Below are 21,964 nucleotides of genomic sequence, written 5' to 3' on the forward strand. Positions count from 1 at the left end.
CAGCCATCCAGCACTGCCCTAGGTTGGGCAAGGTTTGGAGGTTAGTGCAGGCCAGGCATCACACCCAGCAGACAGCTTGGATGCAGCTGCCCTGGTCTGCAGGGTAAGAGAGGACAGTCACATGGAGGTGTTATGCTGTGCCTCTTTGCCTCGAGGCTAGGAAACAGACCCTGGCCCGAGGAAATGTAATAACCAAGGACACCAGGAGCACACACAATACTTATTTGGAGTCTCAGGCAATCAGTTCATCCCCTAGCTATAAGTTGCAAACAGGAGCTAGGTGCACATCACAGATACAAAATATAGAAAAAAAGGCTAAGTACTTTGTGTAACTCCAATTCGTGCACGGGTCCCAGGCATACCTCCGCACGAGGCACATTGCAGCAGGCTGGCTGTGAGGCAAAAACGTACATGAAGCAAAGGTCTTTTTCTAAGAAAAAGCCTTTTAGTGAAATGCAGTGGCATGGTTTTAGCTGGGATAGAGTTGCTTTTCTTCACTGCAGCTGGTGCAGCGCTGTGTTTTGGACTTAGTATGGAAACAATGCTGATAACACACCGATGGTTTGGTTGTTGCTGGGCAGAGCTTGTACTAGTCAGGGGCTTTTCCAGCCTCCCGTGCTCTGCCGGGGGCACAAGGAGCCGGGAGGGGAGGGGGCACAGCCACGAGAGCGGATTCAAACTGGCCAAAGGGATATTCCATACCATGTAACATCATGCCCAGTATGTTAACTGGGAGGGGCTGGCTGGGGGAGGGAGGCCGCAATCACAGCTCGGGGACGGGCAGCGTTGGTTGGCGGGTGGTGAGTGGTTGTATTGTTTGTGGGGTTTTCTTTTCCTTATTATTATGTGAACATTATTATTGTTATTATCATAATCATGACTATTATCATTATTATTTTATTTTAATTATTAAACTGTTCTTATCTCAACTCATGAGTTTTCTTGCTTTTGCTCTTCCGATGCTCTCCCCCATCCCACAGGAGTGGGGGGAGTGAGCGAGCGGCTGCAGGGTGTTTAGTTGCTGCCCAGGGCTGAACCACAACATGCAGCTGGGAAAAAACCAAACCCACTCCCTACTGCTGTTGGTGCAGAAGGAGTGCAGATTCAATACTACAAGGAAACTGTGATTTTAAAATGGCAAATTATTTGTCCATGTTGAAGAAACAACGAAATGACTGTCACTGAGTCCTCTGACTCATGTCAAGAGCAACTACCTCAGCGCTGCAAGGGTGGAGCCACAGGCTGCTGCCTTGAGCACCCCCCGGCCTCTGTTAGGCACCAGATACACAGAACACACTACATCCCAACTGTTTCCACCCTCTTGCCTATATTGTTTGTGCCTGAAAAGGTCTAAAACCAAAGTGCTTGGCAACAATAGAATGGATAGGCTGGGCACGTCCAGGCATGCCGTGCTGCTCTTAAAAGGATTTTCATTGCTTCCAGCGAGCAGAAGTTGTCAGCATGGCATAAGTGAAATGCTGTCGATGTAGTGGCTGTCTTGTGTTCCTAATAGGCTTACTGCTTTAAAAATACGAAGCAGATTCTCAGATCGCATAAATCAGCACAGGGCCAAGACAGTCAAGGAGGACAAGCTGCCTTTCTCAATTAGTTTTAGCTCATAAATTACAAAAAGTGAATGAAAAGAACTGATTGTACTAGGAAGGTATTTTTGGATAAATATCTGCGTGGAGATGCTCAGGGCTGCTATGGCTAACGCCATGAATAAACCCACAGAAAGTTCTTCTAAAAACCTTCACTAATATGAAAGCAAGCTATGTCATCTGTGAGGCAGCACTGCCAGCAGACAGAGATTGCAGTGCTGGCAGAGAGTGCACTGCAGTAATTCTTCACCAGTATGTCCCTCCACAGCCAAAATTTACACTGGTAAAAGTAAAAGCAGCATCTAATTTCATTAGTAGCTTTATTAACTGGCAAATTCTGCAAATATTCACATCTGGAACACCTCTCATGGTCAACTGATGATCATCTTCCAATATGTTTGCAAGGTCACAAACAAGAAGGATCTTTAATGAAACCATTTATTCTGAGGACATTGAAAGTATTTTGCTAAAGGACAAGCTATAGGAGGAAACATACAAACTGATAAATGCAGTTCAGAAATAGCCTTTGGCACTAATCCCATGGCCTCTGTAATCGAAAGGAATGGACAAGCAGATGCGAAAAATAATGTCTTGGTTTGCATTATATATTGAAAATCCAAACCAATAAATTATGCTTATTTGGCACAAGTTAAGAACTAGGCTTGAAATATAAAAAGGAAAAGAATCTCTCCTGTGTTTACAGTAGATGGTACCTTGTAATTTCTAACAGATTTTATCGCATTAAAAAGTATACATTTGGTTTGATTGTAAGCATGCTATATTTTCATTAGAAGTATTTGTATAACCTGTAATTAGTTACAGTGTGATGGCACTTCCACTCCAAACCCCATAGCTTCAAAACTTATTTCTTGCAGGGCATTTGTGGTAAGGAATTCTTTCACATCTATGAAGATGTAAAACAAAACAAAGCCAAAATAATTTTCAGCATTTAATAATTACAAATTACAAGAGCAACTCTCTTGAATTTTCAAGTTCTTCATCTATATGGTACCAAACACATCCTCAGTCTAGTCTGAAGAAAGGTATTTCTGAAATAACAATGCTGTCAGCAGTGACCTACGCTATGCACTTTCTGTTAACTTTGGAAATGTGGGCTACCCTGATGTCAATGTAATATGAGCAGTTTATCCTTTACTCCATCAGAAGCCTGATCTCATAAAATAAATTACCCTGAGTTCTTACTGATTTCAGTGTAATGCGAAGATGTTCAGCAACCTGTTAAGCGCATTTGGTGTTACTCAGCTTGAAGATCCAAAATGCACCAGTGTTTTAAGAGTTGGCCCCCTTCAGCCAGGCACTTTACCTTTTATCTAGACAGCTAAACAAGCGTTTCAGTTCTGAAACAACATAGCCACAGTTGAAGAGAAGCTAGCTAATAAGTACGAATTTAGCAGCCTGATTTTAAGGATCATAAGGGAAATATCGGCCTTAGTGCACATGCAGATCACTTTCCGGGGTATGCACAGATTTACCTGTGAAAATGCTTTGCTTTCTCTTGTTCTTCTTTCACCCTCGTCAGTGAAGGGGTTCGTCCATGATATACACCAGTTTCTAATCCTCTGGTGAGGCTGTTCTGGGTTTCTTCTGTAAAGACATCCATGTTAGTACACAGAACTTTGTGAATATTTATGATCCCTCTCTATGCATTTAGAACCACAGACTGCAGACGTGCAGTAAGCTTTATTGCTTAATCTATCAAACAGAACTAACATATCTTTGCCTAATTATGCAAGTATTCCATTCCCAGCATAGCTCTTAGTAGGGCAATCCCAGCCCTACAAATCACGATAAGTGAAACGGATTTGGGGATATATCAGTGTCAGTAGCTACGTTCCTTTTCAGGAATGTGAATGCCATGTAAGAGTTCAACCTATTTTGAATGGAACTTTCAAAGAGGCTTCAGGAACCCTTTATTAAGAGCAGCCTGACATGGAGTAGAGTATGCTTAGCAAGTTGTGACAGAGCAATTGAGAGCCATCAGAAGCTAGTATTTCTGCCCCGGCAGATACTGCAGATAGGACAACTGATTTTGACTGGTCCTACATAAAGAGACAGCCAAAGGGTTCGGGATGAGGAGTCAATGTAAGGCAAGTCCTTACACTGAAGAGAGAAGAAGGGTCGAGAACCAGTTTAATAAAAAGGACTAAATCCTCCTCAAGCAGGGTACTATTTCATTGCCAGAATAAGGTCAGTGGGTGAAAAGGCTAGAAAGATTCATTGACCGAAGGACTAGGGCCGCATTCAGGACAAACTGAGTGAAGATGTTCTTAGGAAATCATCATTTTCCACTGACGTGAGGCTCTCTGTGTCTTAGGAAAAAAAAATGCAAATTTAAGAAATTATTTTGCCCACCTTTTTTAAAGTCACATTATCCCTGGGGAGGGTAAATAGAAAATGTGAACATCTCACTGTCGAGGGGTCAGTGGGAGGAACAGACCTAAGCTACAGGGAACTCTAGCACTGACTCCAGAGACTTGCTGAACCTCTCGCCTGTCTCACGGCTTCAAAAACCTGTACCTGAAAGTGCACCTCAAGCAACAGACATAGGAAGAATGGCTAGTGAAGATGGAGAGCCAAGCGTATCAAGGGGCTTGCAGGTACATCTCTCCCTTCTTCTCTTTTTTTTCCAGTTTAGTACTGAGAAATACTGACAGAGGTGGGCATATATGTAGGGAGCACACACAAAATGAGTCATAAATCCACGAGAAATTTTTGTCCCCTGTGGAAAGTAAATGTAAATCAAAACTTGGATAGCTCTTACCTAATGTGTCTGCAAACAGTTTTTTCTGTCGTTCCTCCACTGCAGGTGTTTCTTTAACCTTGAAAGCAGGAATCTCACCCACCACTGCTGAGGATGGTAGACACAGGCTTTTAACATCCCAGGCCCTATTCTCATTCTTTGGTTCAGACTCATGCTCTTTCCTTTTCGATCCTGTGAGTTGAAATAGGGACTGCTGAAGAGAAGAGTGAGCCTTACTCCCTTTCAGCCTGACAGCCCCAGTACTGGAATCGCTGCTGCTTGTGCTGCAGGACAGGCCTTGTTGTCTTGAGATCACCTGAATATCTTGTTCCCTTGGGAGTGATCTGCTGTGCTTTTCAACAGACATTTTTTCAGTTCCACTGGGCTCATCACTAGCATAATCACCATCAGAGAGATCCAAATGTCCGTCAGCGTGATCTGCTCCCCAGGGCCCATGCTGAGAGGGATACTGGGCATGGTGAGATTTGGCGTCATCATCACTGTTGGAGGATAAGCAGCTTGACTCATGGGACAAAGATGCAACATGCCACGTGGAGGCAACTGTCCCCTTCCTTTGCCACTCCTGCTGCAAGGCTGAGGATGAGCTTCCCTTCTCCACAGCCTCAGGTGAGCTATGCGTAATCTTTACAATCTTATCATTGACGGTCTTAAACCCAGTATGGATTTGCCTTTTGCTTTCTGAGCTCTGGCTCCCTGAAACAAGTTCCTGTGGGCATACCTGAACCCTCTTCTGACCCTGTGTGCATGCAGCGCCTGCACTCCACTCTGCCTCCTTGATGCGATCTGTTTCTAAATCCTGAAGCGGAGGATGCTTTTGCAGGGCTTCCAAGGCGGGTTTTGTTCCATCTGTGAGATGACCCTTCAGAGGCTGATCTACCCTACCTAGATCCTTCTGCAGGTTACCTTCCACAGGTGTTCCATCAGTTGTAGCTGCTTGCCCTAGAGAGACCATGTGATAAGTTTCCCTTTCCTCACGTATTCGTAGGTTCATTTCTGTTTCTGTTTCAGGACATGGTTGCAGGATTTCAGGCCACCTTCTCTTTTGTGAGTCAGTAGGATTTTCCTTTGCGTCTTCATCTCTCCCAATCACTTCTTTTTCTTCTGTACTTTGCTCAACTACTTTTGCTTCACAGCCAGTCTGAGCCTTTATCTCCCACTCAGCTAAAGCACAGTCTGCCTTTTTTTCATGTGTACCCATCTGCATGGAGCCACTGACCTGCAGGTTTAGCTGAGAGCATTCCCCTGGCTGCAGTTTGCCTGCATCCATTTGGCCAGGCTGGGAGGAATGACCCCAGCAGTCCAAACCAGCTCCTCTGGAATGCTTGCTGTCTTCTTTTAAAGGCTTCTGGTTTTTTTTTTTGAGCCTTGCCATACCTTCTTTTCGTTTCAGAAAAGCCTTCCAAGGTGTTGCTTTTGCCTTGCTCTGAAAAAAAAAAACATCAAAAATCGTGACAGTCACAGTCTGGGAATCATTCTCCAGAAGGGAAGATATTTATGAAAATTGAAAATGCTGAAACACCAGAAGTCTTCAGGACTAAGGCTATGGATAACTGAGTTCGTAAGTAACAGCCCCGAGACTACAGGGAAGGTACAACAACTTTTAGAAGCAGTCACTATGTGACACCTCCATTAATTCATTAGTAGAGTCAGATGCTTAAGATAATGCTAAGTGTTTATATAATAGAAGATGAGACAAGTTCTGTCTTTCTTTGTTTTTAAAGGAAGTTTGAGTGTTTTTGTACAATGTGACACAAATATGTAAATCATAGAATCACAGAATTATAGAATCATTAAGGTTGGAAAAGACCCTTAAGATCATCGAGTCCAACCGCTAACCTATCACTGCCAAGATGCATCAGTTTGAGATGTTATTTTGCCGGAGAGACATAGAGAAAATTCCTGAGTGATGAAATGTGCATCTTCCAAGTCAAGCCTAACAAAATGCTGAGTCTGACACCTAGAGGTGTCAGATATAAACTCATCTCAAACTGCACATAAGGCAAAAAGCAGAACAGTATTACTATACCTGGCCCTTGCACAAGAACTGTATTCGGAAATGCCCCCATTCTCGCCTTAGAGGCACATGAGATGGCACAGACCATTTATTATGAAATAAACTAACAGCACCAACCTTGAGGTTTAATTTAGCTAAGTACATTGAGACTCCGGCACAAACTATGACCCAGGAAGTATGCGGAAAGAGAAGAATCCAGTGGGAAACATTGGGGAATATGGCTGTGACTGAGTAATATGTGTTTTTTTACTTTCGGGAAAAATCTTCCAATATCACACAAAAGAAGAGTGGAAAAATGTTCTGCCATGCAACGAACCAAAACAGAGCCCACACAGTACCCAAGTCCGTGAGAACTTGTCAAAGCAAAGTGAATGCACCAATGGCACGGTACCTGCTGCTCCTTCTGCTGTTTTGCTATGAGATGATTGTCTACTTCCAGTTGTCCTTCAACAAATTCTTCAGAAGGCTTCTGTCTAATCCTAATTGCTGGTGTGATTGGCCTAGGCAAGGAACAGGAAGAAACTTATTTGTAAGCTTCTCCCCCTAATTTTCTTTCGGTAATTCTCATGGAGCTGATGTCGAGTTTAGAACTGAACCATTCCCTCCAGTTTTTTAAAAATGTGAAGCATGTTAGTGAAAAGCCCACTATTGTGTGACACCTAAGTCTCACTTTAAAACATCATGTCTAGGCTGAACATTAATTATGCTTTTAGCAAGTAACATTTTTTTGCTGGGATTGGTCTCTCCTTAAAAATAGAAAATAGTCAAAAGGAAAAACATTTCTCCAGACTAGAGCTGGTTACAGTCATAAAGAACTCCCTTATCTCTCTGACAGAATGGTTTGAATTAGCTGGTGAAGAATGATAGAGGAGAAAAAAAATGTGTATAATGGTATGGAAGGACAAATTGAACGCTTACTCAAAGTGAAGCATAATACAGCATACCTTAACATATCTGCTTAAATCCTGGCGTTAATGGATGTGCTGGTTACACAGCACATTACTGGTCTTTCTATACCCCACCTCCAGCTAACACCACTGTTCCATGGATAATCTTTTCGTTTGCCAGTCTGGCTCTGTCTATTAGCACGCAGCATGGCCTAATAGGATAAGATTTGTAGAGCAAAACCGTTGTTGCTGAGGACTCAGCATTAGACAATACACATTTCAGGGAAGTTTACTTCAAACCAACTACCACGTGGTCCCATAGTGAAAATGTCACAAAGGTCTGGAGTACGTTCCATGCTTCAATTTCATCCAGGTCATGCTAAGACCACAATGTGAACCAAAGCACAGCAAGTGGGGGTGACTGGGAGACAGACTTCAGAAGCTCACTGCTGATCCAAAAAGCATATGTGGACAGGCCCACTTGCCCAGAGGTGCTTATGGTCCTGACACCTCTTCCCAGTCTTCTGCTCTGGAGGTCCCCGTCTTCCTTCTCTGCCCAACTCCCACATGGTTAAGGCACTAAAACACACTCATGGCAATTACTCTCAGTCTGTACTTGCCTAGAAGTTTGCTGCTTCTCTTTTATATGTGATGGAAGACTCGGTGCGCCAAAAAGCTGCTGCTTCTCTCAGCATCAGCTGAGGAAAGGTAACAACTCTACGAGGATTTCTTCCATTGCTAATGCCAACCTAACCATTCCTGCCCAGCCACGAGCATCCCCTCGGTGTGCTGGTACAACTACTTTTGCAATGCAGTGATGAACCAGTTCAGAGAACTGATCTAAGGTAAAAGTTACATTTCTCCTCTCTCCAGATAATTTTAAGAAGGATTACTTTGCTGACCTGTTCACTACATAGGCACATAAAAATTGGTCTTGCAAGGCTGAAGAGGCAGAGCAAGGCCCAGAATGAATAAGCTACTCAGACTGATACTGCTATCACGAACTGATGGCCACTGCAGAAGAAATGATGGCGTAATAAATTATATCTCTCCCTGCCAACTTTTGCCTTAATTCTATCCTTTGAAGATCATAGTTGCAAAACCGGTTCATTTTAACAGGCTACACCAGCATCCTATTATACAGAAGTAGATCAACTGGTGGTCCCTAGGCCTGTCCAATCTCTGCCCATGCATACCTGCCACTCTCAAGCGAAGGAAGGACCTGTTGTGTTGCAAATATAACACATACAGTACGTGTACAATCAAGGAAAACAAGCTTCTCTAGGTTGACTGATGGACTAAGATCTTTACTCACCTGTCTTCTATGTTTCCAGTCTTCATCTTCCCCTCCATGCCAAAAGGAGATGAAGGAATCTCCTCCTTTACTTGTTCTCTTTGTTCTTCTTTGACAGCAGAAAAAGTTTCAGGGAAACTCCTTTCTTTTAATTGACTGTTATCTAAGCAGTAGGAATAAGGTCAATGAAAACAAAGCCTTTATAGAATGATATAGAATCATAGCATAAATTAGAAATTTTTATATTTAAAACAAATTTTGCCAGATTTTGATTTTTGAAAATACTTCATAGAATAGATTTGAATTAAGTAGGTGGAAGGATGCAACCCATGAAAAAAAAGAGGCTCCTGATCATCAAGTCTAGTTGCTGGAAATAAGGAAAGGGCTAATGGCATGATTTATGCTTCTTGCCTGTAGAGATTTGTAATGCTTGGTTAACAGCAGAACACTGCAGTGGAGGCACTTTGCTAGACAGTGCTGAAATACTCATGTGTCTGTAATTTTGAGACCTGCAAGCCAGTTCGTTGAACAGTATTTGTACACGTGAGACTTTCTAACTGGGGATTTTCTATTCTATTTCACAAAAGTGCAGATTTGTACATCTTCCTATTGGAGCTTCCTGTCTATGTTCACCACAACAAGAAGGCTCCCGCTTCAATTAATCTTTTTTCTAAGTGTCAGCTTAGAGACTTGCTCATTTAGCTCAAGTTACGCCTGTCAGCTGGAGCAAAAGGCCTTCACTGACTCATTCATACTACACGCTGTTGCTGTAGCCAGGAACTGTATAGCTCACTTGGTCACATTCATACACCCAGAGCTACTGAAGCCCTGTGCAACATACTGAAAGGACTTCTGGTCCAACAGCAGGAATACAAAAGTTTTGCATCCTTCCCTCAGCCTTTCCCAGCTGCACACCAAAACTCTCGTCTGATGGCAGACAAGCAGAGCTGTTTCTGCAACCTTCTCACCTGCCTTGCACAAGAATACATCTGTGGGAGCAGAGGTGACACAGCAGGTTGGCAGGCACAAGGGCTGCAGAACCCATGTGTCCCTCCCCACAGTCTCATGTGTGGGGCTGTGCTGTCTCCCAAATCCTCTAATAGGAGAGGTGCCCCAGCACTGTAATTTTCAACTAGTGCTTCCCAGTGCAAGGCAAGAATACCATGTGCAAGCAGCTGTCCAATTCACCTTTGTTTTGTTGTCTGTTCTCTTCTTGAGCATCTTGTCTGGAGAGTTTTTTTGTGGGGCGCTCAGTACACTGAAGCAGTGGCTCGGTGCTTATCCCTTTAAATAAGAATGTGAAGTGTTATACAAGCTGTTGGTACACTCATGTTTATGTTTCCAGCAGTAGAAACCCACCCTCGTCACAACAGTAAGGAAGGCCTCAATTCAGCGTAGTCCTCAAGCACACATTCAGCTGAAGCATATTTCAAAGGCATCTGCAGTGATCAGCTTCCAGTCAGGAGTTAACCTGATGTAGTAAGGCCTCTGCACCTTCAAGCCTTAGTTTTATACACACAAAGCAGGTCTAAGTCAGCGCTGCTGTCAAAAAGCAGTCATAGAATCATAAAGGTTGGAAAAGACCTCCAGGATCATCAAGTCCAACTGTCACCCAACACCACCATGGCTCCTAAACCATGCCCTGAAGTGCCGCATCTACATTTCTTTTAAATACCCCACAGGGATGGTGACTCCCCCACCTCTCTGGGCAGCCTGTGCCAGCGCCTGACCACTCTTTCAGTGCAGACATTTTCCCTAATCTCCAGTCTAAACCTCCCCTGATGCAGCCTGAGGCCGTTCCCTCTCGTCCTGTCACTGGTGACTTGGGAGCAGAGACCAGCCCCCCCCTCACTCCAGCCCCTCTCAGGCAGCTGCAGAGAGCGAGAAGGGCTCCCCTCAGCCCCCTCTTCTCCAGGCTAAACCCCCCCAGCCCCCTCAGCCGCCCCCCAGCACACTTGTGCTCCAGACCCTGCCCCAGCCCCGCTGCCCGTCTCTGGACACGCTCCGGCCCCTCAAGGCCCTTCTTGTCCCGAGGGGCCCAAACCTGAGCCCAGCATTCGAGGTGGGGCCTCCCCAGGGCCGAGCACAGGGGCCCCATCCCTGCCCGGCCCCTGCTGGCCACACCAGTGCTAACACAAGCTCAGGGGCTGGTGGCCTCCTTGGCCACCTGGGCACGCTTCTGGCTCATGCTCATGTCATACCTCCCCCTGTCCTAATGTGTTCTTGCTCTCAGGTTCCTGCTGTCCACATCCACCCCCTACCCCCATTTGTGCTGACAGAAGTATTTCTGAAGCTCTCTGATAAACTTCACTGGGCAACTGACCCAGGTTGATCTTAAGCCAGCAAGAAAATAATAGTGCCAGGTACAAGAAGGAAACAGGACTTTTTCAGTACTGGTTCTGATCTAACTTGAAGAATATGAAATTAAAGTTTCAGTTGCACTGTTGGGCTGTCTCACAGCATCACAGTCTGGTCTTGCTATAAAAGTTCAAAGGAATCCAGATGCAGATCTGATTTACATCCTCTTCCCCTTTAAGTGGTTTCATTCCCACTTCTTTTTGTTTCTTCTCCCACAGTTTTGAAATCAACTTTTGATTTCTTCTAAATCGCTCTTTCTTCTTTCTCGCCCTTTGGTATCTTCCCACAGAAGACAAGGCTGGCAAAGTGTAGCAAAGAGAAGATGCTGAGTAACAGCTTACGTTGTTTTTCCTCCAAACAATGTGATTCCATATCAATATGAGAAACACCAAGATTGCTGACAAAGAGCAGGCCTTCTTAGCTAAAGAAACATGTTCTCTCACCTTCGGAGGCTATATCCACTTCCTACTTTTTATGCTTCTCCCCCTAAACATAATATACTCCCTACTTCATATAACTTAGCTTTTCCAATTTAATGACTTTCTGCTCCATTTATACCTACAACGCCCAATTTCTCTGTTGGTACAAGAGGCAGGACGACTGTGATTCAAAAATTTTAAAAAATCAGGTTTAAAATGCTTCAAAAGCTTTTATAACAAGCCACCAGAAAAACAAAGCACCTTCCCCTGACCTGCAATAAAGTCAGTAGCAATCACTAGGAAATCACAGGATTTGCACAATAGCCTTAGCTTTAGATTTCTGGTGCTTTTTACCCACCTGAATCTGAAAGCCGCATGTGCTCTGCTGAGATTTCTGAACTGCTTTCGTTTGGCATGAGCGGTGGGGATCTGCTTTGCCAAGCAGAGCGCATGGCCAAGGGAGAGGCCTGTGAGCACTCCGGGGTCTCAGCTTGGGAAGAATTTTCTGGTGGGAACTGGACAGGAATGAAAGTAGCTGGAAAGCACGGGAGGGGTGGCATTGTGACTACTAGGTGGGAAGGTATCCCAGGAGAAACAGAAAAGCCTAAAAATAATTACCAGAGAAGAAAAATTAGAGAAGCTAAAGACAAATATTTTGCACCACACTAGAAAATCTCTTGCTAAACTGGTATTGCACAAAAACAATGTTGCTTTCACGTTCCCTTCTGGTTTGCATGTTCAGAGTGAAATTATCAAGTTCTGCTTTTGTTATTTTATTTAAATTGTAAAACGTGCTTGCTGCAACCATCGGTTGTAACAAACTCATCGTACGCTACAGGGATGCTGAGTTAAAGAGACTTTACAAAGTACGCCTGAGCACATAAAACACACATTTCTCCTAGGACTCCTGAAGTCCCTGAGCAGGTAAAAGTTAAGTATTGCCCCCAGAAAAAAACTATCTAACCTTCTCTTTAAGGAATTGCCACATTTCACTGCTGGAGTGTAAGCATCAGCAGGTGAGGGTGCGCAGCATCAGGAGGGATTCCCTGAGTACCTGGGTTGTAAAGTGCAACGATTTTCTGCTGTTCAGTCACCAGCCTTTGCAGCTGCTCCATCTGCTGCCTCATCACCTGGTCCTGTTGCCCTAGAGTCTGAAAATATCATGGAGATGTAGTGTCAAACTATGTTTCCGGGTGTTTTTTTAATCAGAAAGAAAGAATCAGTATATCTGGATTTTGTGGGTAGATATTTCTTAAAGTGTGTATTACTTTTAATAAGGAATGTTGACATTTGTGTTTAAAACTCTTTTGCCATTTTACAACTCAAAGGGTATGCTGACGCTGTGCCGGCAGTTTGTGCCTTGCCAGGTTTTGCTACTTAGCTTCACATCAGCCAGCATCATCTTCTGGTCTATGTGCTGGGTTTCCTTCCCACAGAAGCTGATACACAAAAGAGAGAGAAGTGTCCATCCATGTTTCACACCAAGAAGGTGTTAGAAAAGCATCAGAGCAGATACGCTCTGGTCAGACTTCACTGTAAAACTTCAAAATATGCCAGGGTCCAGCTTTTCATTGTTTGTTGAACCATTTGATAAATGGAAATTACCAGTACCATTGGTGAAAAGCAGCTTTCAAAAGCCAATATCCACAGAGCACAGATGCCATTAGGAGGAAATATGAGCATGGTCTGAAATTAGGGACAAAAGGATAGAAAAATAAGTCCAGTCTTTGCCTCCACAGAAATCTTCACTAACACGAGAAGGGACTGGCTCTGTCTCTGACTAAATTGCTTCCACTGGTTCCTCAGGCCTTCTGCAGGCCAGCCACTCCCCCTTGCCTCCCTGCAGGTACACACCTGTCCAACTTGCCTCGGCCTTCTGAGTTTCACAGTTTAACTTCATTTGCCTCCTGCCACTCCTCTGTTTCTCTGTCCTGTCCACTGGGAAGAACTACCAGAGATCAGCAGTGCAAGAGATGGGTCTTTTTTAATCTTACTTTTTTATTTATTTATTGTGAAGTACCAGATCTGTTCCAGAACTAAAACTTACAGCATAAAGACACCCTCCTGTTGTTGCTGTGTGTGGAGTTTCCAAGCAATCTGCCTGGAAGCATTATTTACACTCTACTGCCTCTCTGCCTGGTATCGCTTGAGAAGCACCATGTAGAAAAGCAAACTCCAAGTTCACTTTTTCTTTTCCAGAATCTTTGAGAACATTTCAAGTGATACACATAGTCAAATGCCAGAAGCCACCAAGGAACACAAAATGCCCAGTATCCGATTTTATGACCAGCTGTTGACAGTTTAGCATATCACAGGATACATTCTGGTCATTAAACTTAATGACCTGGTTTATGTCATCCAAGAAAAGAAGTAGACAACTCCGGGGACTCATAGGAAGTTATCTTCAGCTGCAGCCTTACATACATTAATGTTTTTCCAACAACCAAGGAATAACAAGTTTCCTGCCTCTCTATTAAAGTACTAAAATCTTCATTAGGCTGAGAGCTCAAGGTGGTGAGAACTCCTGACTGGCTCTTAAGTATCCCCTTGAGAAAGGCAGTGGAGAGCTGGATCCCAGGGCAGCTGCAACACCCCACCTGTGGCAGTCCTCAGCCACAGGAAATCTAGATGGTCAAGGAGCCACAGCACTGGCGCAGCCCAGCTGCCAACCTCCTGACATATGACTGAAGAACAACAGTTTTCCCAGCTCCTCTCCATTGTGCAGAGGTGGTACCAACAGGTTCAAGAAAAGAAGGCCCGAGGTGAGGTGGGCTCAGGGCAAGAGGCAGACAACGCAGCTTTGTTAGCACATGTACTTTTGGTTTTGACAGCATCAAAAATGTTAACATGATAACAGACTTCCAGTGAAGAAAGTGTTGAGACCTGCCAGCATAGACACATCCTAAAGAATAAATTCAATTGTATTGGAACATTAGAGTTTCTTTAAAATATGCAACTAAGGCACCGTATTGTTTACTATCTTGTAAGAAGCATATAGAGCACTCAGTGGAAGAGATACTGTGGAGTTACTCCTGTCCATTACTTTGTCAAAGCTAAGAAAAAGAGGAAAAAGTCAGAAATGGGAAAATAATAAAAAAAGGAGGTGGAGCATGAGAAGAGGACTGATAGTAAGACATATGGAAACACGCCCTGCAAGCATTACACACATGAGAACGTGGAGCCAGAACATGCAATCTTTTTTGCCAGAGGGAGAGAAACAGCGATAACTATGAAACAAGAGGAACATGAGAAAAATTATTAACTTTGCCTTGGGAAAAGTGCTTTATCACATGGATGCGTTAGAGAAACAGCATCAGACACAGGGTTATGATGCACTTCCCAGTGCTGCCAGTAAAGCTTCCTACCTATAGACAGACACAAAACTCACCAGCCCTTTCTTCCTGAAGAGGCTGTGTAACTATCAGAAATATACCATATGCAGTTATAAATTCAGTGACTATTTAAAGCAAACTAACCTGTTCCATGTTTTTGTAGGTGGGAGCACAATGGTTCATCCCGGGCTCTGAGGCAGGGAGGAAAGGAGGAAAGAATGTTTCCAAGGTGTCACCTGCATCATGAATTCCAGCCTGGATTACACTGGAAGCCAATTTTTGATGAAAAAAACCAGAGCTGGCCAAATAATATAATTGCCTTGCATGCTGAAAAGCTTGGTTGTGGCCCGAGTTATCTGTTGAGACATTACTGTTGCCCATCATACCGCTGGCTTCTGAGCTGGATAGAAGTGGACACTGCTTGCTGGAGGGCTCACTCATATTGTCAACCCAACTCGGGGATAAAGAAGGCACGACCTTCTCAGTTATTATATTGGAAGCTAGTACCATGCTTGCCAGATCGCTGGCAGTCTGCTGTGACATACCGTCTTCCTGCTTAAAAGCATCTGCTTCCATACCCTGCTTTCCGAAATCCATGTTAGGGATGTGCAGTAAAAACTACCATGAACAAGTGTGTCACACTGGTAGTAAATCCTGTGGTTTGTCGTCTTTTTTTTTTTTTTCTTTTCATTCAAGAGATTATTTTTTTGTAGCCCAAGCTGAACGTAGAGTATCTTCTAACTTCAGAAACTGTAAAGCATACAGTTTTACAGTTTTAGATTTATAAATATATATATTATATATTTTCATATCTATATAAGTATATATAAAAATACTTTTAAAATACATGCAATACAGGAAACCTATAAAATCACAATATTTCTGCCAGCTGAAATGGCTTAGATGCACTGCCTCCTTTCTCACTATTAAATCCTAAATTCTCAGACAAACAGGAACAGATGTAAGACTCTATTACAATAAAAACCAAAACCCATTCACCACTAGAAGCATTTGCCAAGTGTCCTGACCTTGTCTTTCAGCTAAATCTTCAACCTTTAAATTCAGAGAAAGTGCTTAATGTCCAAAGATGACTGCAGAAAGCAGGGAATGGAGGTGGCAGGAGGAAACAGGAGAAAACAAATTGCATGTGAAAAAAACAAACAAACAAATCATTGGAAAACCACCTGATGTTTAAGTAGCTCAGAAGAATGTTTATTTCAAAAAGATAGAATAACACTGCTACAGCTTGTGTCCTGTCTCCCTGAGAATGGTATGGCTGACACAGCTGCACAACACAAACATTCTGCTTCCCCTCTTTAGGCACTTGGCTCCGGTCCTTCCCAGGCAGGGGCCAGACATTTGCTACTTACCTTAAAAAATTGGGATGGGGGGCTATATTTCAGCAGCTGAAGCTAGTGAGGTCCCCCATCTTGTCTGCTCTGGTAGTTTATTTGCACTCTTTGAGAAATGCAGAGTCTCCAAGAACTTCATTTGCTTGCAAGAAAATGATTTAATGCTTTCTTCCTACTTTAATGTAAGCGGTTTGCGTAAGATACATACACACCCTGCCAGGTTGGATACCTGCTTTGACAGGTCCCTCATGTGTAGCTAGGAAACATTATGTTGTCTGCAGGCTTAAACGCCCTCTGGAGTAATCTACAGTTCTACTGGAAACATTTTGGAACTCTACAAATCTAATACAGAAGTCCAGGCTGTCTGGGCAGGTGCTTGTACACTGAAATAAGAACCCTGCAGAATGGATCTTCAATAGGGGTAGAAACAAAAGGAAGCAGGTGTAGTGAAGGCAGAGGACTGGACAAGGACAGATCAGAAATCACATTGAATATCCAAGGCCACACCTCGAATGCTGGGCTCAGGTTTGGGCCCCTCGGGACAAGAAGGACCTGGAGGGGCTGGAGTGTGTCCAGAGAAGGGCAGCGGGGCTGGGGCAGGGTCTGGAGCACAAGTGTGCTGGGGAGCGGCTGAGGGGGCTGGGGGGGTTTAGCCTGGAGAAGAGGGGGCTGAGGGGAGCCCTTCTCGCTCTCTGCAGCTGCCTGAGAGGGGCTGGAGTGAGGAGGGGGTTGGTCTCTGCTCCCAAGTCACCAGTGACGGGACGAGAGGGAGCGGCCTCAGGCTGCGTCAAGGGAGGTTTAGACTGGAGATTAGGGAAAATGTCTGCACTGAAAGAGTGGTCAGGCATTGGCACAGGCTGCCCAGAGAGGTGGGGGAGTCACCATCCCTGTGGGGTATTTAAAAGAAATGTAGATGCGGCACTTTAGGGCATGGTTTAGGAGCCATGGTGGTGTTGAGTGACAGTTGGACTTGATGATCCTGGAGGTTTTTTTCCAACCTTACTGATTCTAAGATTCTATGATTTAAAGAAAAGAGTAGAGCGCATAGCCCTATATTGCAATACCCTCCAAAGCCTAAGAGGGAACACCCAATGAGTCTCCCTGCTCCTCTGCTGTCAACGGCAGTATTGGTTGTATCTTGGTATTGTACAGTATGTGATAATTTGCTTCTCCTACAGATCCCCACTTCAGGTTGAACTCAAGTGGAGCTGAAAGTTCCAGCAGCCTGCCAGTGATTTTTCTGAGTGTCATGCTATATGGAAGTAGGTTGGGGTTTCTTTTTTTGTTTGACTTTTTTTTTTTTAAAACCTGGGAAACAACACATACCCACAAAAATCACTCAGTTATTCATAGGGTACAAAGTTCAAATGCTGAGCAGTTATCAGCTGCCAGCATGAAGGTTCCTCTCAGCAGTAAGGGGCAATACAAAGGCTGTCAGTGCCCTGTCCCACAGCCATCACCTTTTGCACCAGGTGCACAGAGACTCCATGTCCTGGTCATGCTTTCTCAAAAATACAAATGAAGGAAGCATAATCTGATGACTAAGAATGCTGGGATCTGGAAACAGGTGGCATTTGCCAAGAGTCTCTCCAAACACATACTTTGCTTTAGGTACCATGGCCACCACACAGCAGGTAAGCAATTAGGAAGAACCGAAGTTTGTGAGAAAAACTCCCTGACGTCACCAGAAAGGAAAAGATGTTCCAACCTTGACACTGATAAGGATGTCTCTGAGGGACTAACTTGCCAGTGTCAGCTTTTATCCCATTAAAAATAAAAAGAAGTTCCAATAACTGTCCCTCGTAGTTGATCTTCATCATCAGTTTAATATATTGTGATCTCAGAAATGGAGGGGGGGAGATGTTCTTAACGTATGAAGTTTCATAGGTAAGAAAGAATTTGTTTACAAAAACTAACACTGCCTAGGCTGATAGGTGACTTCAGTTTGGATAAGGAACTGAACACTAAAACTTGCTCTGTCATGAACCTTTCCAATGTTTGCTTTCTCACCATTGTGGATTGCCATGGAATTAGTGAACAGAAGCTCTCACCCACAGCCCTGATCCCTGTGGCGCTGCCTGGACTGCACCACGCAGTCAAAGCCACACGAAGCCTCCCTCTCTCCGGGCAACACAGCAGTTCCTCAGTAAATATGGCCAAAGCAGTCAAAACCACTCCCTGTGAGGTAAAAACACCTTTGCATGGAGCTCCTTGGCAGCCGGCGGGAGCAAACAAGGAAGGGCGGTGCAGGCCGACGATTGTCCTGGGAAGTGTTTGCGGGGATTCTCTGTTGTAGCAGATTTTTTTTCATTTAAAAACTATTATAAAGACTGATGTTTTATCTCCGGTAGTCTCCTAATAAATATTAGGCGAAATAAACAAGTAAAATACTTTGCACTTTCACAGAGCCTTCAACCCATGTAATTTTAAAGCGCTCTGCTAACTACTTGCATAAAGTCAGTGTGCCTATGCATACATGACCTGATCTTCAACACTGCTAAATCCTCACAAATTCCCCTGAAATAAGCAGAACTCTAAGTGAAAGCCCTGACAGTTTTAATAAGGTGCCCCAAAGCAGCCTTCGGAAGTTACCCACAGGCGCTCGGGCCTGCAGGCCTCGGGCGAAGCCTCAGAGGCAGGCCCGCAGCCCTGTGAGAGCTGTCAGCCCACTCCCTGTAGCACCGGCTGAAAGACTTTTGGGAGAAGAATTTTCCTAAAGCCTGGAGCCGTTCCCCAAGTGTCTCCCTACTGGAGATAGCAATCAGAAGCTACTCTTTGTAAATTTTCCTTTTGCTTTTTTAAATCGTAGTATTAAGAGTGGAGCAACTGCCATAAACTCGATGCATATAGGTAAACAGGAGACATAAATCAGTGGTGATAAATCTCTTTTAAGCAGCACAGAATATAAAGTATTCAACAAGCACCTAAGTGCTGGACTTATCCTGCACTCACTGCATTCCTCAAAATCTGATGAATTTTTTATTATTCTATATCTGCACTGCTCTGGTACCTAACAATCCCAGCCACAGATCGTGATCCTTCTCTGCTGGGAATGGTACAAGCCCATAACAAAATGACAATTTATTTTATAATCTGCTTATGCAAGTATGCGGCTGCTTCATGGGTTGTTTTTGGGTTCTGTAAACATGAACACACAATATAAAAAACAATAATAGCATAAAAAGGATGAAGTTTGTCCATTAATTGCCTTTTACTTCTGAATGTTTTGGGACATGTCTAAACTGATACAATGAAAAATATCAACACAAAAAATCCATTAAATTTTTTCCTTTAAAAGTACTGAGTAATTTCCAAAGATACTTAGCTAGCCAATGAATTTTATAGGGGAAAACAGCTATCCGTAATACCAGAGCAATATCTAACTAACTCCTCACACCTTAAGAGTGATTCAAGAGAAAGGCAAGACTGGTATCAAGGGAAGAAACATGGAGTTTCCAGATAGTTCCTAGTGATATTTAGGATTTGATTATAATATTCAAATCTTTTGTTTTAAGAGATGTGCTGACAAATACATTTAGAAAGTGTATTGGGTCATCATGGTATTTTAAGTTGTTAATGGGTATGTGATATGTTTATATTTGTTTATTTTTCATTATACTTTGAGATTTATTCTTCTTATGCAGTATGCAATTGTTTGATGATGTAACAGGAAATCATACATTTAAGGTGAGGAACATAGCCATTTATTTGTATTAAGTTGTTACTTGTTCCATGTGACCACAACGGCTGGTGCATTTGAGAGCTACTATTTGATGACTGATAAAACTCATTACAGCGATCACTAACATCAAACAGTGGCAAATTATTTCTAATCTATGGCCAGTTCCGCACATGTTGTCTCAATTGTTCATGTCACTGAAGTCAAGAGGAGCAGCACTGCAGCCCTTCCTGTGCAGTGAGCGACACTGCTTCTTGCTGCCAGCAGCTCAGCTGAACCCTGGCCTGCTGCCTCTGCCACAGCAGGATTTTTCTGCATGGTCTGCATACCTTAACATCATCATTTCTAGCATTTTCCCTTCTTTCTCCAAGTAGATGCCAGGTCTCCTCCTGCCAAGACTGCCAGCTGCCTCACTAGCAAGCTGGAGTCTTTAAAAGCAGTCAAAATATAGAGCATAGACTAATTTTTCTCTTTTTATTTGTTTAAATCTCTTCTTTTCACTCAGGTGCTGGCAGCGTGGGCAGCCGCCTGTCCCAAACAGCCTGTGCTGCAGCGTGGAAGCATGTAGCAGCAGTGCAACCTCCCAGTTCAGTTTTTTGGTATTCACTCCTAGTTTTTTGGATAGGCATTTCAGACCAAGCTCGTGACTTCTCCCAGAACCTTGCTGCAACAGCTTAACATGAGGGATTGCTCTTCCTGAACTTGTTAGTGTGATTTGTTTACTGGTTTTGAGAGTACATCCCTAGCAACTTAGTTACAGTATCCACGATTCAGTGTAATAATCTAGTTGACATAAGTTACTCTCGTTTAAGCACAGCTGATTTATTATCTACCATTTAGGATACTCCAGGGTGCTTGAATTGCAAGTAATTTATCTCGGCCTCTGTAAAGACTCCCCAGGAGAGATTTCTGCTGCCTTGCATATTGCTCATTCAAGTTTCACTACGGCAGAATTATTGTCACAGTTGAAAACTTCCGAATCAGTTTCGTTTAGGGTTTGTTTTCTTTCTTGTTTGTACACATGCCATATAGAAAAAGACCTCTGGTAAATGTAGGATGGTTTAAGCTACCTGTTAAATATGATCAACATCCTGAAAATGCAACTCAAAGGCATCTTCATAATTCTTCTATCCCTCTTTTTTCTTTAGATACCCTGGGATATTAAACAGACGGGAATTACACAGCAGAAGCTCTGCAAGGCCCCTGAACAGACTAGAAAGGCCCACCAGTGCCATGGGGCGGGCAGCTCTTCCAGCCAAGACAAAGTGGCAACCCCTGCTTTCCTGCTCACTGCTCCTCCCAGAGAGTTCAGGGCAAGAAGAGGGAGTGGGAGATAAATCAGATGAGGAAAGAAAGAAGCACTGAAACAGCCATCTTGTTTGACTTGCTCTATGCTGCTGGAGTAAAAGTTGCTGAAGAAAGGACACCCGGTGAGTGGTCAGCTCCCTTTATATTACAGATTCCTAGGTTTCTCCTCAGGTAGGAAGTGCTAACTCAGGTAGCTCTATAGAGATGCAAAACAAGAAACAAACAGCAAGAGAATGGAAAGGATAAAAAAAGAAAAAAAAGAAAAAAAAGGCAAAATGTCAGAGAAGAGACCGGTGACAGGGGAACAAATATTACTTAGACCCAGTTCTCTCCCTTACATTTTGGCAAATAAGAGGTTTGGAGGAAGGGATGAGGTTGTCTTTCCTGTTTCATGCAACTAAAGCTAGAATCCTATCTGTAAAAAAATAAATCAACATAGTTCCAGAAAGAATTGTCTTTCCAATATGGAAATTAGATTGTTCGACTTCAGTCGTTTTTACTGGGTTTCCTTCTGTGTAGTCACCTCTTCCCCTGCCTCCTCACACAGATCCACACTCTACAGTTTATTGCCTTTCCTGTTGACTTGTCCTCAGTCACACTGAAAAGAGCACTTGAAAAACTACAGCTATAGGCAGCAGAAGCTGAACCAAAGAGAAATCCTATTGCCTATAGCTTCTCCCTATCAATGATGTGAAAGGCAGCTGCACTTAGTGTCTTTCGCCTGCCCCAACAAAAAGGCTAGGCTGGAATTGAAACCAAATGTGGAAGGAGGTCACAAATTACATGAAGCTAAACAAGAGCGGTCAGTATGTCCTAATAAAGGTTTCTCTGGAAATGCAAAAGTATCCTACAGTTTTTCTTACGGTCTCATGTAACACGTTTCTCACTGCCCATTTCTTATCCAAGCCTCCAACACCACCACTCTGTCTCACAGTGGA

At 43.6% G+C, this 21,964-nt stretch overlaps 1 protein-coding gene across 1 annotated transcript in view; it reads right to left on the reverse strand.

The window, feature by feature from the left end:
* The window catches only part of LOC142055835 (uncharacterized), a 35,428-nt gene extending 19,919 nt beyond the window's left edge, over positions 1-15,509 (reverse strand). The window contains 8 exon segments of the mRNA XM_075089897.1: positions 3,095-3,236; positions 4,384-5,806; positions 6,789-6,897; positions 8,600-8,741; positions 9,767-9,862; positions 11,714-11,959; positions 12,410-12,556; positions 14,834-15,509. Of these exon segments, the coding sequence (XP_074945998.1) occupies positions 3,095-3,236; positions 4,384-5,806; positions 6,789-6,897; positions 8,600-8,741; positions 9,767-9,862; positions 11,714-11,959; positions 12,410-12,556; positions 14,834-15,284 (2,756 nt within the window). The 5' untranslated portion in view covers positions 15,285-15,509.
* Positions 15,510-21,964: the final 6,455 nt, after the last annotated feature.

Source organism: Phalacrocorax aristotelis, chromosome 3, assembly GCF_949628215.1.
Source record: "Phalacrocorax aristotelis chromosome 3, bGulAri2.1, whole genome shotgun sequence".
In the NCBI taxonomy this organism is placed as follows: domain Eukaryota; kingdom Metazoa; phylum Chordata; class Aves; order Suliformes; family Phalacrocoracidae; genus Phalacrocorax; species Phalacrocorax aristotelis.